Source organism: Carcharodon carcharias, chromosome 7 (assembly GCF_017639515.1).
Source record: "Carcharodon carcharias isolate sCarCar2 chromosome 7, sCarCar2.pri, whole genome shotgun sequence".
In the NCBI taxonomy this organism is placed as follows: Eukaryota; Metazoa; Chordata; class Chondrichthyes; order Lamniformes; family Lamnidae; genus Carcharodon; species Carcharodon carcharias.
The window spans coordinates 21,955,590-21,972,259 of record NC_054473.1 but is presented as its reverse complement, the minus strand read 5'-3'; the positions used below and the strand labels follow the sequence as shown (position 1 = coordinate 21,972,259).

At 40.7% G+C, this 16,670-nt stretch overlaps 1 protein-coding gene across 17 annotated transcripts in view; it reads left to right on the top strand.

The window, feature by feature from the left end:
• setd5 (SET domain containing 5) overlaps positions 1-16,670 on the top strand; it is a 175,017-nt gene that overhangs the window by 116,650 nt on the left and 41,697 nt on the right. For all 17 annotated transcript variants that reach the window (XM_041191279.1, XM_041191275.1, XM_041191276.1 and 14 more), the window contains 3 exons: positions 43-285; positions 2,197-2,338; positions 8,554-8,804. In XM_041191279.1, coding sequence (XP_041047213.1) covers positions 43-285; positions 2,197-2,338; positions 8,554-8,804 — 636 coding nt within the window. The remainder of the gene's footprint in view (positions 1-42; positions 286-2,196; positions 2,339-8,553; positions 8,805-16,670) is intronic.

The window sequence follows — 16,670 nt, the reverse complement described above, 5'->3', positions numbered from 1 at the left end:
TTACGACTTTCTGTTTGAACTTTTTCCCATCTTTTGGTTCAGTATTTGGTTACAGAATGGTTGAATGACAAGGTTGAGCGATCAGACTGTCCATATGACCGACCATTACGCATCACAACAGATCCTACTGTATTGGCAACAACACTGAACATGCTGCCAGGCCTGAGCCACAGTCCCCATATTTGCACAACCCCTAAACACTACATCCGCTTTGGTTCTCCCTTCACCCCTGAAAGACGAAGACAGAGAGTTGTGTGTGACGGCAACTATGGATCTTGCAAAAAGGTAAGCGTGTACACCATCTTTGCAACTTAAACAACATAGAAACATAGGCCAAGATCTTTAGGTTGGCAGAGCCTGCTCGCCGACATGTAAAATGACGTGGGATGATGTCGGGCGGAACTCCCAATGTCATTTCAATTTTCAGGTCGGCAGGGGCGCAGCTGAGTCAGCTGTGCGCCCACCGACCTGCCAACAGCCTGTTGAGGCCATTTAAAAAGTAATTGACTTAATTAATGGACCATCCAACTTTAAGGCTGGCGGACAGGCCGTGAGCCCTGGTGGGCTTCAGAAAAAGCATGAAACCTCTTTCTGGGCGGGATGAGGTTTCATGAGGGTTTTTAAAAATTTACTAAAGATTAGAGTTAAAGAGATGGACATGTCCCAACTCATGTGACAGTGTCACATGAGGGGACATGTCAGGGAAATTTTGTTTCTGCTCCTTGACCATTTTTAAATTTGGCGCCAATCTCCATTTAGCCTCAGGGAGATGAGTGTGCCCTTTTTGGCCCGCCCACATAAAATGGCAGTGCGCCCCTAATTGGGGGCGCCGATCAGAGGTGCATCTGCTCCTGCTCCCCAACCCCCCCCCCCCCCCCCCCCCCCCCCCCCCCGACGCGGGAAAGTTCTTCCCATAGAAAATTCATGGAGGAGGCCATTTGGCCACTTATGTGCACGCTGGAAACTTATCATGGGATCTGTTCTGCCATATGAGTTGTAGCACCAGGCAGCTTTATAAACGTTGAATTGAAGTTAAAATATTAGATATTAGACTATAAATCTTTGAAGTACTCTTTAGATTGGTTACTTATAAACTGCATTCCTGTAGAAAACATTGTATTTGGGGATCCTCCCTGGCACCACTGAGTATTTTAACCAGTCCCCTTGACCTTCACTTGTCCTGGTCGCATGCCCACTTTTCCCACTCGAATCAGTTTTCTATCCTTTCATGAAATTCCAGAACTGCAACCCCTTTTTTCATTGCAATTTTCGCTTCTCCTGGTGCGCAAATTGAGTGAGCAGTTAGTAGTACCTTCCAGTGGAATGCGTCACCCACAGGTGCAGGATGTGTAGGATCATAAGTGGGAGAATCTCTTCTACTGTCTTGTACATGTCTGGGTGACCATAGACCACACATGTGGTGTCCACCGTATTTGCTCAAAGCCTTCAATGGCTGGTGGGCACCACAGGGAGCTGTCTTAATGATGAAGATCACTCAAGTTAGTTAATATGATTGGGTTGTGTGTTAAGTATCAATGGTGAAATGCTTCGGAGGGACCGCACTAGTACTTGTATTAGCTCAGCAAAATATTACAAACTATTAATAGAAGCTTAACTGGAATTAAATACTGTCAACAAGTTACACAAAATGATTTTATTTAAAAAAGGAGTTCTCATTTGGTTCAACACATTTTTTATTAGAGTCTGGTTGGGTTTACAGTGATGTCCCTTCAAATTTATTTGCTTGTGAGTTAGAATTCAAAATAGCTACAAGGGGATGGGGATGTCCCTAAGAAATTACATTAACTCTAAAACATTGCAGTGTAAAGTTAGAGACCTGCAGAATAAATGTGAACGTCATGTTGCCTTTTTGAAGGCTCAGAGTGTTTGACGCAACCAAAATCAAATACTGGCGCATCATACTACTTGTCAGGCCTTGTGAAAAAGGCTTGGCATTGTCAGGTTATGAAGAAATACATTAACAAATGCATTTGTTCAACAATAGATGTAATGGAACCTCACTTCTGCACTTCTGTTTGTATGTTTATCAGTGATTGGTATGTGCTTTCAATTTTATGAATGTTTCTATGTGGTGCATGTTTCTTTATAATGTCACCTTCACACAGGTGGTAGTGTAATAGAAATGTGCTGGGTTGTTAAACTATGTTGAATAATTAATCTGTTCATTCTTTTCAGCGGTGGATAAAACAGGCAATGGATGAGGCCATGGTACAAACTCCCCATGCACCAGACAAAGGACAAGAAACACCACCCTTATACCAAAGCAGTGACAGCAGCAACGTTCCTGACATACCAGATAGCACTGTTGCTTCAACAGGTAGGTGGAAAATGTAACTTTTTTTTCATCACTCACAGCAAAACCAGTCAGCATACATTCTACACAGTTCAAATCAGATTATCTATATGCCTATCTGCCTGTTGCTGCCAGGAGGTGTAAGGAAATATCCAAAGAAGATCTCTTTATGTTTTTCCCTTCTTTCCCTGCAAGAAAATGGTTGGGATTAAGAACTGAATGGTGGATGAAGATGTGATGTAAGACCAACATCACACCCATCAAGTGGTCATGCTTCATTTGCAAGTCTAATCAGTTACTACTGAAGAGGCTAATTGACTACAGTGGACATTAAAACAGTCTGATCCCATCCTCATTTGACTTCGGTGCATGTTTATTTCCAGCACGGATCACAATGCAACTTCAGAAGGGGGAACCCAGATTATTTTCTTTCCCATTAGTGCTCCAATACACCATATTATCATCTTTGCTCTTTTATTTATGTCTTCCCAAAGTCATTCAGCAGATTGGCATTATCTACCATTAAAATTGACAACTTAAATAATGAAGGACTGCAAATGTGCCAGCGCCTTGGATGAAGTACAGTGCAGGTTCTGCAGAATTATACTGGGTTGAAAGGGATTTATCAACTTGAGTGGCTGCTTTTAGTGGTTGATGTATCTGTATTCTCAGATCTCTTTGCTCCTTGACCCAATTTAGTTTCTCACCCATGTTATGGCATGGCTAATGGTAAAGGCCAAGTTGCCCAAACCAGTCCCTTCAGAAATGCTTTTTTCAATTATGATATTTACAAACCCCCAACAGCCTGTCTTCCAGTCCATAGGAAATATGACCAGGTTATTAACAGAAGGAAAATATTACAGTTTCTTGTTTTCTTGACATTCACCAATGAATAAGTGGTCACTTTATTCCTTCTGCCAAAATGAGCCACTGCGTGCTTCGCTATATTGAACATGTCTATAAATGGCTATATTGCCATTTCTCTGTCCATTCTTCAAACCTGTTTGTCCTCCACTGTTATTTGCTCCAATTTAGTCTCATCTGCAAATTTCAACTCCGTGCCTCCAACTTTTGAGTCCAAGTATATCTCTTTGGCCCAGCACAGCACTGCTTTCTTATAGTGTAAGAAATTTCCCTTAACATCAACCCACTACCTTCTGTTTGTGGCCAACATTCAATCCATTCTGCAATTTGGTCCCTGTCTCGATACACTAAGACCTTTGACATGTATGTGATACTTTATTGAAAGTCTTTCTGAAAATCCCATGTATATCACATCCTCTGAAATGCTTTTGTCTACACTGGTATGTATTCAGAAACTTAAATGAAGTTGGTTAGTCATGATTTTCCTTTTAAAAATTAATGTTCTCTTTTTGTTATAATCTCCATCTCTAGAAGCATTCTTAATTTGATTTTTTAGAAAAGATTCTAGTATCTTTCTTCTGATTGATTTTAAGCTAATTGGCTGATAGAATTTACTCTGGAAAGTATCTCCTTGCAAGAAGATAGAAATTAGATTTGCTACCTCCTCAGTTGTTTGAAGTATATGCAGGTGCATTGCAGCAGGACCTGGGGTCTTGTCCCCTTTAACTTGGCTAGCTTTTCTAGTATTTCCTCCCTTTATTCCTCATGGCTTCGTTTATGCTGTTGTCATTTTCTCTTTAGAAGTTTTCTCTTTGAAAATGGAGGTAAAGCGTCGATTTGTATCCCTGCCATTTCAGTATCATCTTGAAATTTATCTTACTCAACCCCTAGAAGCCCTGTCCTCACCTTAATTCTCCTTATTGTTTACTCATAGAATACTTTACCATTTATTCTTTGATATTTTCATTTGAGATTTCCTCTTTGCCGTCCTAATAATTTTTAAACCACTTTCTAAGCTCATCATATTCCCTTTGTCAACCTCCCCTTTATCGTTAATGCATTTTGAATATGCCTTTTTCTTTAGAATTTTAATTTTACCTGCACCTCTTTTTTATCTTAGCTACTTTTTAGTTATTTTTAATAGAATATATTTCCTTTGAACACTGTTGATCTGTTTTAAATATTGCCCACAATTCTACTAGGTCAATATTTTTAAACAATTTATCTTTCCTGGCTCCATCCTCATTGCCTCAGTGTCCACTTTTCCAATCTATTACTTTAGTCTTCATGTTATTTATGTATGTCCCAATCATTATCTTAAACCTTATTCTATTGTGATCTCTGCCTTCTAATGTTCTCTCACATTTAGCTTACTTGCTTCAGTTCATTTTTCATTACTAGCAGGGTTTATTCCCTTGTTAGAATTCTTACATATTGGAGCCTTGTAGTCACTATAATTACTCTATCCCTATCTCTCTCTCTCTCCACTCCTATGATAATCCTGTGTTTTTGCCATTTGCCTACGTATTTCCCCTTCCATTTCCTTTCCATTATTTGGTGGTCTGTAGTGAGACCAATTCCTTCCAATTGTTCTGGTCCCCAGCTGAGATTACCACTGGACAAGCCTGATCCCAGGGTGGAACCCAGCTTGATAGATCCTAACTTTTGTTTGTATGTTTAGATACGTGGAGAGGGGCTACTGTTCAGAGTAATCGGAATCAGTTAATGAACTTTTAACAAAAGCATAAAAATTTATTAAAGAAGATGAACTATATTATAATACTATAGTAATATAAAAGCAAAATACTGCAGATGCTGGAAATCTGAGACAAAAAGAGAAAATGCTGGAACACTCAGCAGGCCTAGCAGCATCTGTGGAGAGAGAAACAGAGTTAACATTTTGAGTCCGTAAGACCCTTCTTCAGAGCTGAAGGGAAGTGGAAATTTGATTAAATTTATACTGTTTAAGGGGGTGTGGAGCAGGTGAAGCTGAATAGAAGGCCAGCGATAGGTGGGGACAAGGAGGGATTGACAAAGATGTCATGAACAAAAGGACAAAGGGAGTGTTAATGGCAGTGATAAGGGCTAAAAAAGGTACTGATGCTGGCGTAAAGGTAAGAAAACAGAATGTGATAATAGCAGAACAAGGGTAGCATTGTGTGAAAAAGCAACATGGAACAAATAACAGATGGCCCTTTTGGGGACGGGGTGGGGGAAGGGGGCGGTGGTGGGGAAAAAAAGGATAGAAGATGGGATAGAAGGGGGATAAAAATGGGGATAAAACCATGGATAAATAAAATAAAAGTAAGTGGATAAAAAATAAAAATGAATATAGAAAAAGGGGATTGAAACAGGGGTGAGGATAGAGGAGAGAGATCATGGCCTGAAGTTGTTGAACTCAATGTTATTACAATACTCCTTCACCCACAACTATACCTTTAAAGATTTGTAAGGATAACACAAGTTTTTTTTTCATTCACGGGATGTGGGCTTCGCTGGCATTTATTGCCCATCCCTAGTTGCCCTTGAGAAGGTGGTGGTGAGCTGCCTTCTTGAAACGCAAAGCTATTTTATACTGTAATGTTCAATGTAGGTATACAGTCCATGTAAACCAAAAAAGGTGACCTGTGGTCAAATACACCATACTCTGAAATCAAGTGACAGATGCCACCTCAACCAGATGCTGTGGATCTCTCCTCAACTCCTGCTAGACACTCGTCACACCGTGAGCCAACCGGCCTCACTGCAATCCGTCTTTCATACAAGGGTTTCCAATCTCCACTCTCCAAGACCTCACCTTGGAATCTTCTCCCAAACCGACACTTTCTTTCAGATGCCTTCCGCAAGGGTTTACCTCCAGGGTTTTGAACTCTCCTTCCGATGTTCTTCTTCCCTGGGTCACCACATACATTCAAGCATTCTTCGATGCACACTCTCTCACCGACTCAGCTGTCAATTACATACCTGTAGCAAAGAGTTACAGACCTTCAGCCATCTCTTTGGATCTTCAGGCCTCTTGCTTTAAATCTGCTTTCTGCAGCTTTTATCTCTATAAATCTGAAGCTTGGAGCCTTTCTCTCTGCCCCTCACTTTTAACTTCACTTAACAGGATCATTTCCAGGTTCCTGCCCTTTCCTTTTACTAGAAGGTCTTCCTGGGACTTTCTCTTGTTCCACTCCCCTGGATTTTGGGGTATTTTCTTTAGCTTGGGACTGGCTATCTGCCCCCTTTGCTCCAGTCTCAGCTGACAGTTATTTTCAAAACCAGCTGAACTCAGACAGCTTCCAAATCAAACTGCTGTTTCTAGTTTCTTCTATGTGTCTATGGGAGTGACCTGCTTCTCTGGACAACAGGCCAGTTTCTCTACTTTTGTTTGTTTAATTAAGCTGCAACTATTGTAAAGCTGTAATTAGAAATGCAGGCACCTTTTAAAGTGAAACTAAAACTCAATTTGATCTTTTTTTAACACACAGATACAGAAATACAAATCAAACTTAAACAGTAAAGCTAAAACCCATTCCTAACATCCGCAAATACCAATATAACTTACTTAAACTATCTCTATTTCCTAACACTATGCTTTATCTTAATACAAGTGGATTCTGTGTAGTTATATTTTTTACTGAAACTGCCATTCTGTTGCTTCTGATGAACACTGTTACCTCAAACTCCATCTTCCTCCTTTCAATTCTAAACATATTAAATCCTGAAACATACAGTTATGTCGAAGAGTCCACTGATGGTCAAACTGCTAACTTAAGGAGATAAATGGAACCAGTCACCTGCACTGAATCAAATGGGCCCTGCTGCTTTTACTAATGATGTTTGAACAATATTCACCTTATTTAATGTTGCTCAAAAAGTTATCAGTTTGAAAATTACTGAGCTCAACTTTGCAAATCTCAGTCCAATATACAATAGAGCAACAGAATAAAGGCAAGTGGCAAGCATGTTAATCTGCATTCTGAGATTTCTGGAAAATACACTAGGGGCAGGCGGAATTTTCCGTGCCCATTGGTGGCAGCCATGTTTGGCGACGTGAGTGGACATTATGGCGAGAAGGCCAAAAATCATTTTCACAACGTTGTGAAACCAGTTTGCAATTGTCCTCTCTGCCCGTCAGTGGCCGGCCACGTTTCCCGCCATCAGACGTTGCGAACTTCATTGTAATACATCTGCAGTTCATTATAAGTCCAGCTTACAGGAATCATCTCCCCACACTGGATCATCACACCGATGTGTTTCGCAACTGTACATAAACGATTGCACCTGGTGAGCTACACTTCACTTGGGACTTCTAGGTTTGTTTGCCTACCTTGCTTCGGGCAGCACTCGCGGTCATCAACACCAGGCTTCGCAGGCAGGACCACATCGCTTTGATGGGGGCTCACAGGCAGGTCTCTACCTACCAGACCAGCCATAAAGCGGGGGTGGCTTTTCAATGGCTGCAGGCCAGGACGATACTTGGGAAGAGGAATATCCCAGAGTGTATGTGGGGACACAAGTTGATCTATGCAAGTCCCCTCAGGATGGTGAGGGCTGAGGAGACAGTCTCTAGAGGAGTTGAGGCCAGATGGAGATGTGAGGGTGTGTGTGAGAGAGTGAGTGGCGATGTCCCTTGAGCTGGCAGTGAGTGAGATGCCGGTGGATGTGCGATGGGCTTGACTGTGTGAGTTTAGAGGGATGGAATGATTGCCATACCCTGGTGCCATGGATGAGATCATTCATCCTCTTTCTGCATTGCACGACCAACCTCTTCTGTGCAGTATTGGCACTGACCACCATGCCATCGCCTACCAAGCCAGCATGGTGAGATTGCCAGACCTCCTGCGACCAAAGCGGAGGTGGAGGACATCAGGGTGGGCCTCCACAGCTTCCGAAAGGCATTCTAGGGACGTGTCACTGAATTGGAGGGGCTGCAGACTTCTTGCCTTTTGGGCCAATCTTCTGTGCAGCAAAACTGTGCTGGAAGCACTGAGAGTTGTGCATGTGACTGCACTTTAAATATGGCACCTGGCATAGGAAGTGGTGGGCAAATGAGAGTCCAGTGCCAATATACCGGCATGTTTCCCAGCAATGCATGATTATTGAGGCTGGATTAGGACAATATAGCATGAAAAGCTGCCATTGAGGCCAACGGGTAAAACGTTATTTTTCCCACCCACTGCCACACTTAGTGCAAATCTGGGACAATTCCACCCTGGCTCTTTATGGAAATAACCATAAAACAGAACCATTGACAGAGCCCACACTGGGAAAACTGTCTCTACTGTGTTAAAATATTCATAGGTTCAAAGTATCCCTGATGCTTAATTTGTTTAAAATGTACCTCTTTTGCAATTTATAATGAAACGTATAACTTCTCTCTTTTGTAGAGTTGATAACTCCTCTGAAGAAGCGAAAGGCCCGGTATCTGTCAGACGTGAGTGTGACTGATTTACCCGGACCTTGTAGTCCACTATCAGCGCCTGCATCTGTCACAGATACAGTTATGTCCAGCCCGACGGTAATGACACCTTGCACCTTGTTTCCAGGAGAAGAGGAGAAGAAAAATGGATATAATGTAGTTTACTCTCCCCTTCACTCCCATGCTGCTAGCCGATGTAATACCCCACTACAGTTTGAGGTAAATATATCTCCAATAAAGGAGCTGTCATCTACACTATTGATGCAGATTAATTTTTTGATTTATCTTCGTAAATAAAACTGTTCCAATGTTGAACCTTGTTTGACAGAATTATTTTTTTTTAAATCAGTTTAGTTTATATGCAAATAAATGGGCCAGAGTTTTATGCCAGCTGAACAAACATACACTTTGGTGCCAGCAATGCCTGCCCCTTTGCTTTCAAAATAGATGATCTTTGGTATATTGATTCTGACTGTTTGTTTTATTGGATTGCTCAGATGAGAGGTTATTTTGCATATCATGGTGTCATAGTGTCATAGAGTTTGCAGCACGGAAAAAGGCCCATCGTGCCCATGACGGTCATCAAGCCCCTATCTAATCTAATCCCATTTTCCAGCACTTGGCCCAAAGCCTTGTATGCTATGGCATTTCAAATGTTCATTGAAATACTTCTTAAATGATGTGAGGGTTCCTGCCCCTACCATCCTTTCAGGCAGTGAGTTCCAGATACCCCCCCCCCATCCCCTGGGTGAAAACATTTTTCCTTAAATCCTCTCTAAACTCCCTGCCCCTTACTTTAAATCTGTGCCGCCTGGTTATTGGCCCCTCCACTAAAGGGAAAAGTTTCCTCCTATCTATTCTATCTATGCCCCTCATAATTTTGTACACCTCATCAGGTCCCCCTTCAGCCTTCCCTGCTCCAAGGAAAACAACCCCAGCCTATCCAGTCTCTCTTCATATCTCCAGCCCAGGCAACATCCTGGTGAATCTCCGCTGCACCCTCTCTAATGCGATCATGTCTTTCCTATATGTGGTGACCAGAACTGCACACAGTACTCCAGATGTGGCCTAATTAACGTTTTATACTCCTTCATAACCTCTCTGCTCTTGCCTTTATTAGTCAAGGCATTGAATACAAGTATCCCATATGCCTTCTTAACCACCATAGCTACCTGTCCTGCTGCCTCCAGGGATCTGTGAACATGCACACCAGTCCATCTGATCCTCCGCACTTCTTAGGATCCTACCATTCATCGTGTTCTCCCTTGCCTTGTTAGTCCTCCCAAAATGCATCACCTCACTCTTTTTAGAATTAAATTCCATTTGCCACTGTTCTGCCCATCTAACCAGACTGTCTATATAGTCCTGTAGTCTAAGGCTTTCCTCCTCGCTATTTACCACATCACCAATTTTCGTGTCATCTGTGAACTTACTGATCATACCTCCTACATTCATGTCTAGGTCATGAAAGTACTCTACAAACAGCGTACTGCCACTGGAAAAGGCATCCAGTCACAAAAACAGCCTTCAACCATCACCCTCTGCTTCCTGCCATTAGGCCTATTTTAGATCCAGTTTGCCAAATTGCCCTGGATCCCATGGGCTCTTAACTTCTTGACCAATCTCCCATGCGAGACTTTGTCAAAAGCTTTACTGAAGTCCATGTAGACTACATCAACTGCACTACACTCATCTATATACCTAGTCACCTCCTCGAAAAATTCAAATCTGTTAGACATGATCTCCCCCTAACAAAGCCTATCCTCAATTAATCCTTGTCTCTCAAAGTGGAGATTAATTCTGTCCCTCAGAATTTTTTTCCAGAGTGTTTCCCTACCATTGACGTTAGACTCACTGGCCTATAGTTCCCTGGTTTATCCCTACTACCCTTCTTGAATAATGGTACCACGTTATCATGAAGATTCACTTTGATGTGCCTGTAGTTTCAAAGCTTCGAGACTGTATGCTACATGGGTGGAGTATGAATGTGTTTGCCTTAGAGCTGAGCTAGCAAACATTTGTGTTTCGACACCTAAGGTGAAGTACAGCTCATATATACATGAAATTGCAGCAGCTCTCCGAAGTGCTTGTAAACGAATAGTGCAAAACAAATATGTCTTTGTCTTTTAGCTGTTATTATTGACAGCAGTAAACATCTGTCTTAATTAATGGTTTAGTTGCAACTGAAAAGTGCATTACAGAGAGAAAATCAATTAAAGCTGATCATAAACACTGAAATCACTTTTTGGATTATTTTTCTTAAATTTATTTTCTTACTCCCCCCTTCCTCTGCTTCACAAAGTTGCTTATTTATGATCAGCTGATGTGCAGCTGAGTCTGTGGAGGTTTAAGAGGAGAGATCAAGCAGGGTAGGGTTAGAATTAGTTGATTTCACAGTGTTATGTCACTGTAGAAACAAATTGCTAATAGTCAAAAGAAATTGAATCAAATAGAGAAATAAAATCAAATATTTTGCTACATCATGTGCCCTTTATCTTATAACTTGAATCTAAATGTAGGAATCTAACCATTGGAACAGTTTTGTAATACTTTAATGTCAACAAGAATGTCCTGACGATGTTGGAGTTTTTAAGTGAAAGGAAGTGTTAAACATAATTCCCAAATGGCCTCCCCTAAAACACACAGGGGAAGATTTCACCTTTTCTCCATTTATACATGTGTTTGCAATTTTATGACAATAACGGAAATAAGCAAATAACTGAAGTATTTTCCCTGTTACTTCATTAAGGGGATGGTACAGACCCACTTCAAACTCCTGCATAGATCAGTCTGAAAATATTTGGTGTTTAAGAAAAAAGCAAAATATTAAGCTTCAAGGCTGTGATATGTTTCAAAGCTTTAAAAAAAAAAGCTGCAGTTGCTGTTCCGACAAGACATACATCTAGCAGAGATAAAAACAAAAAAACTGCGGATGCTGGAAATCCAAAACAAAAACAGAATTACCTGGAAAAACTCAGCAGGTCTGGCAGCATCGGCGGAGAAGAAAAGAGTTGACGTTTCGAGTCCTCATGACCCTTCGACAGAACTTGAGTTCGAGTCCAGGAAAGAGCTGAAATATAAGCTGGTTTAAGGTGTGTGTGTGGGGGGCGGAGAGATAGAGAGACAGAGAGGTGGAGGGGGTTGGTGTGGTTGTAGCGACAAACAAGCAGTGATAGAAGCAGATCATCAAAAGATGTCAACAACAATAGTACAATAGAACACATAGGTGTTAAAGTTAAAGTTGGTGATATTATCTAAACGAATGTGCTAATTAAGAATGGATGGTAGGGCACTCAAGGTATAGCTCTAGTGGGTTTTTTTTTTTATTTTTTTATATAATGGAAATAGGTGGGAAAAGGAAAATCTTTATAATTTATTGGGAAAAAAAAAGGGGGAAACAGAAGGGGGGTGGGGATGGGGGAGGGGACTCACGACCTAAAGTTGTTGAATTCAATATTCAGTCCGGAAGGCTGTAAAGTCCCTAGTCGGAAGATGAGGTGTTGTTCCTCCAGTTTGCGTTGGGCTTCACTGGAACAATGCAGCAAGCCAAGGACAGACATGTGGGCAAGAGAGCAGGGTCTGTCCGCAAGAATGACCCAAACCTCCCTGTCGCTTGCCATTTTAACACTCCACCCTGCTCTCTTGCCCACATGTCTGTCCTTGGCTTGCTGCATTGTTCCAGTGAAGCCCAACGCAAACTGGAGGAACAACACCTCATCTTCCGACTAGGGACTTTACAGCCTTCCGGACTGAATATTGAATTCAACAACTTTAGGTCGTGAGTCCCCTCCCCCATCCCCACCCCCTTTCTGTTTCCCCCTTTTTTTTTCCCAATAAATTATAAAGATTTTCCTTTTCCCACCTATTTCCATTATATAAAAAAATAAAAAAAAACCCACTAGAGCTATACCTTGAGTGCCCTACCATCCATTCTTAATTAGCACATTCGTTTAGATAATATCACCAACTTTAACTTTAACACCTATGTGTTCTATTGTACTATTGTTGTTGACATCTTTTGATGATCTGCTTCTGTCGAAGGGTCATGAGGACTCGAAACGTCAACTCTTTTCTTCTCCGCCGATGCTGCCAGACCTGCTGAGTTTTTCCAGGTAATTCTGTTTTTGTTTTGCTTCTATCACTGCTTGTTTGTCGCTACAACCACACCAACCCCCTCCACCTCTCTGTCTCTCTATCTCTCCGCCCCCCACACACACACCTTAAACCAGCTTATATTTCAGCTCTTTCCTGGACTCGAACTCAAGTTCTGTCGAAGGGTCATGAGGACTCGAAACGTCAACTCTTTTCTTCTCCGCCGATGCTGCCAGACCTGCTGAGTTTTTCCAGGTAATTCTGTTTTTGTTTTATACATCTAGCAGCTTTGGCTATGCATCCCGCATCCCCCACCATCCCACCTCACAATCTTCCCCCTGCCCAAGAAAAAAGCTGTGATCTGTTGCTCAGCCAGTTGTTTGAAGCTTCATTGACTGACATGGATGAGGTTATTAAAGATGGATAAGACTTTTCTGAAGTATGAATTCTAAATTGCATCAATAAAAGGAGATGGTGATGTACTAAACCTTCCTTTCACTTTAATATTGAAAGTATAAGATGTGAACATTAGTATCAATTTGTTAGAGTAATGATAATGCGAATGCTTATTTTTTTGGTTGTTGTACCTTTGCTCTACACATCAGGATTTTTGGAGTTAAACAAGAAATGGGAGTGGATAAGCCTTGGAAGTCAACTTGACAAAACCCAGCGTGTGGGCTTGCAGTGTATTTCCTCAATTTAATTAACCTTTCAAAATTTCCCTTCTCTACACACACACACACACGCACACCCCCCACCACCCCACCCCCCCAGGCCCAAATTACTTTTTGGCACATCATTTCTTCCCAGATTACTACCTTCATGCCTGGTGGCCAAATGCATAGGGTCACTTACCTAGTTGATTAATTTATGTCAATGTCTCCCTGTGGGAGGAAGCTTGAAATTTCATTCAACATGTCCTCCATTGATGTGACCAAGATCTGGGATGTATTGTGTGCAGGATTAGAGGTGTGAATCAATGTTACTTGCTGTGGTGCTGTTTCAAGTCACGTGGCCACCTCAAGTACCGGAGATTTTTCAGCCTTCTCATAATATATTTGAGAGAGCAAATTTCAATAACTATCTTGACAATTGACATTATAAACTGGCATTTAAAAAGAGCATTAGGCAGAGTACAGTTTTTAGTACAAAGTAATCTAAACTAATACCTTAAAAGTGAATTGTGTGATTATTTCAGAAATGCTGCAGTCCTCAAATAATTACAAGCTTCCTTGATCCACTGTTTGATTTTTAGAATTTAAGTTTTTCATTTTTGTCCAAATGAACATAATACCTCCCCGAACATCATCTGTCATTAAAGCTGTGAGATATTTCCTCATTTTTAACCATTGCATACTAACTAAACTCTGGAAGAGTGAGAGGGGGAGGATTCTGAGAATATAGCCCAAGATGCAAGGAAGCATATGTGCAACATATGAAAAATTAGGATAGTCCTTCAGTTTGAGTGATAATCTTCTTCAATCCTTATAGGAAGAAAGAACTCCTATTGAATAAGAGCCTTTCACGTCCTCAGCACAACCCAGTGTGCTACATGTCCCCAATGAATGATTTTTAAGTGTGGTCACTGTTTATGCAGGCAAATGTGGTAACCAATTTGTACACTAAAGGTTACAAATGACCACGTTAATCGGTCCCTTGGTGGCTTTTGTTGAGATGTAGATGTTGACCTCTACAAATGTTGCTTTGAGATCTTTTATCTCTACCTGAAGAGGTAAACAAGGCCTTGGTTTTAATGCACCCTCTGAAAGACGTTTCATTGACAATGTAACTCTTCCTCTGTTCTGCACTGCCTCATACTGCATTGCCAGTATTGGCCTGAAGTGGCTCGAACATACTAAGTTCTGACTTGGAGACAAGAGCGCTACCTCTGAGATAAGCTTGGCTGAGTTGTGGCTGGAGGCTTATGAATTGTGCTCCTTCTCAGTCATTTGTAACAAATGAAAGAAGAACTTTGCATCCCCAAAGCAATTCTCCTGTGTTGAGTTGCATAAGCTGTAACTGGAACGCGCTTTAGAAAATTAATCAGAAATTATGGGGTCAATAGGTTCTGAAATCTTGGCCTTTTTTTAAAACAAATTGTAACAACCTGACTGGTGTGTAAGGCACAATATAAAATTGTTAGTAGATGTTATTTCCTGATCTCAGTGACGAGGAGCTGTGGCCAGTTATCCCCCCATAGTAGATTGGCTCTGCCATTTTCAAATATCTCCTAGCAACTTGTGACAAAAGACATTGGCAAAAGCTTGAGACCAGAAATAATCCCATTTCTCCCTTTTATCTCCTGAAGATATTGATTCCTTGCCGAAATAAATTTTCACTTGTGCCAAGTATCCATTCTTCATTTAAGAGGTTTGGCATTACTGTTCTGTTCAGAATGGAAAGAGGGGAAAGTTGTCAGGTTTCCCACTCACGATTGCTACGCAGTGAGCCAAGAGGTCTGCAAACACTCACTATCTAGGTTCACACAGAAACAACTTGCCATAGGCTGCTAGTCTATTTATCCCTTCATTTCAGTAAGATTCACCATCTTTTTAGGAAGGGATTTGTATAGGAGTGTACGCCAGAATACATAGCATCAAAAGTTTTGAATTTAATATTGTAAGTAAATAGTTTTTTAAACTGGTGTAGAATAAATAGTTGGATTAATTCACTTGTAAAATGTCATTGGCTGTCAATGTGCTCCAACAGTCTCAATTCCAGAAATCAATACAAAACTTACCTCAAATTTGCCACTAATTGGCACTTGAAAAGCTGGAACTTAGGATGCTCTATTTCTAATTTTTGGCATGTTAAAATTTACAGCCTGACTGGCACTAATCTGAAGGAGCTATCTTCATTAACTAATGTTGAGTTATTTTTTAAGCAGCATAATATGAAGAGAGGCTGACTACAAGTAGAAATATATTTCCTTCTCTTTTAGGATGTTATTCCTCATGCTAATAGCACAGCATATGTGTTCATTTCTCCACTAATGGCATTTTATTTCCAGGTAGTCAGCTGTGGCTGTTCATATTATTTCCTGGCATGAATCACCTGACATGATTTTCCATCAGGCCCCTATTAAAGTTTACTCAGTATGTTTCCAACTTTGTTACAACCTCTACTTTTAATGATGGTATATAATATTTATAATATATATACAACACACACTAAGTATATAATATGCATGTGTGTATTTTTCTGTGAAGTCCTAATACAATGCAGGATAAGGACTCAGTTCACAGTTTCAACCTTGTTTAAAAAAAATAAATGTCCAAGTCACAAAAATTGCATTGTGTCAAACTCTTAGAGTATGTACTTCGCATCTGGTTTCAGAGAATTTTGCTTTAAACTTTTCTTGGCAGAGTAACTCCATTACTTCTGTTTGCTGGGTATCCCCTTGATCCTTGTTCATATTTAGATTTTGAAAATTATTCCATGGGGTGTTCTCTTGGGTTCTTTCATGGGCCAACCAAAATACTTTACAAACTTCATTTCGTGTTCTTGCATTCTGTGGGTTTTTGTCATGAATCATTATGTGCTGATAGAAAATTCTAAACTTGATAAATCAAAATGGCCTTCAAAATACTTTTTTTTACTAGTGCCAAAAGGTTAAAATAAAGAGAACGTAACAAGACCAATTGACCTATTTTGGAACATTCTTCTCTATTATTATTACATGAGTTTTTGTTCTGTTTGTATGTACAGTGTTTATGTTTAATTGTCACCACCTTTATTCTGCAGTTCGAGTATGAGAAAGGTGAAGCAATGTGTTAGCACCTAGGATATCCTGGCAGGATAGCATTCAATTTCTGTAACACCTATAGTGGACAGCATAGATCTTAATAAGGTGGTACACTCATCTTGAAAACATAATCCCATTCACTGAAACCATTCCAGTTTATTGGGGAAGAGTGCTGAAGGATTGAATGTTTCCCTGAACTGTGCCTCCTTTAACAAATTAATTGCGTTATCTAAGGAGCTATCTGAATA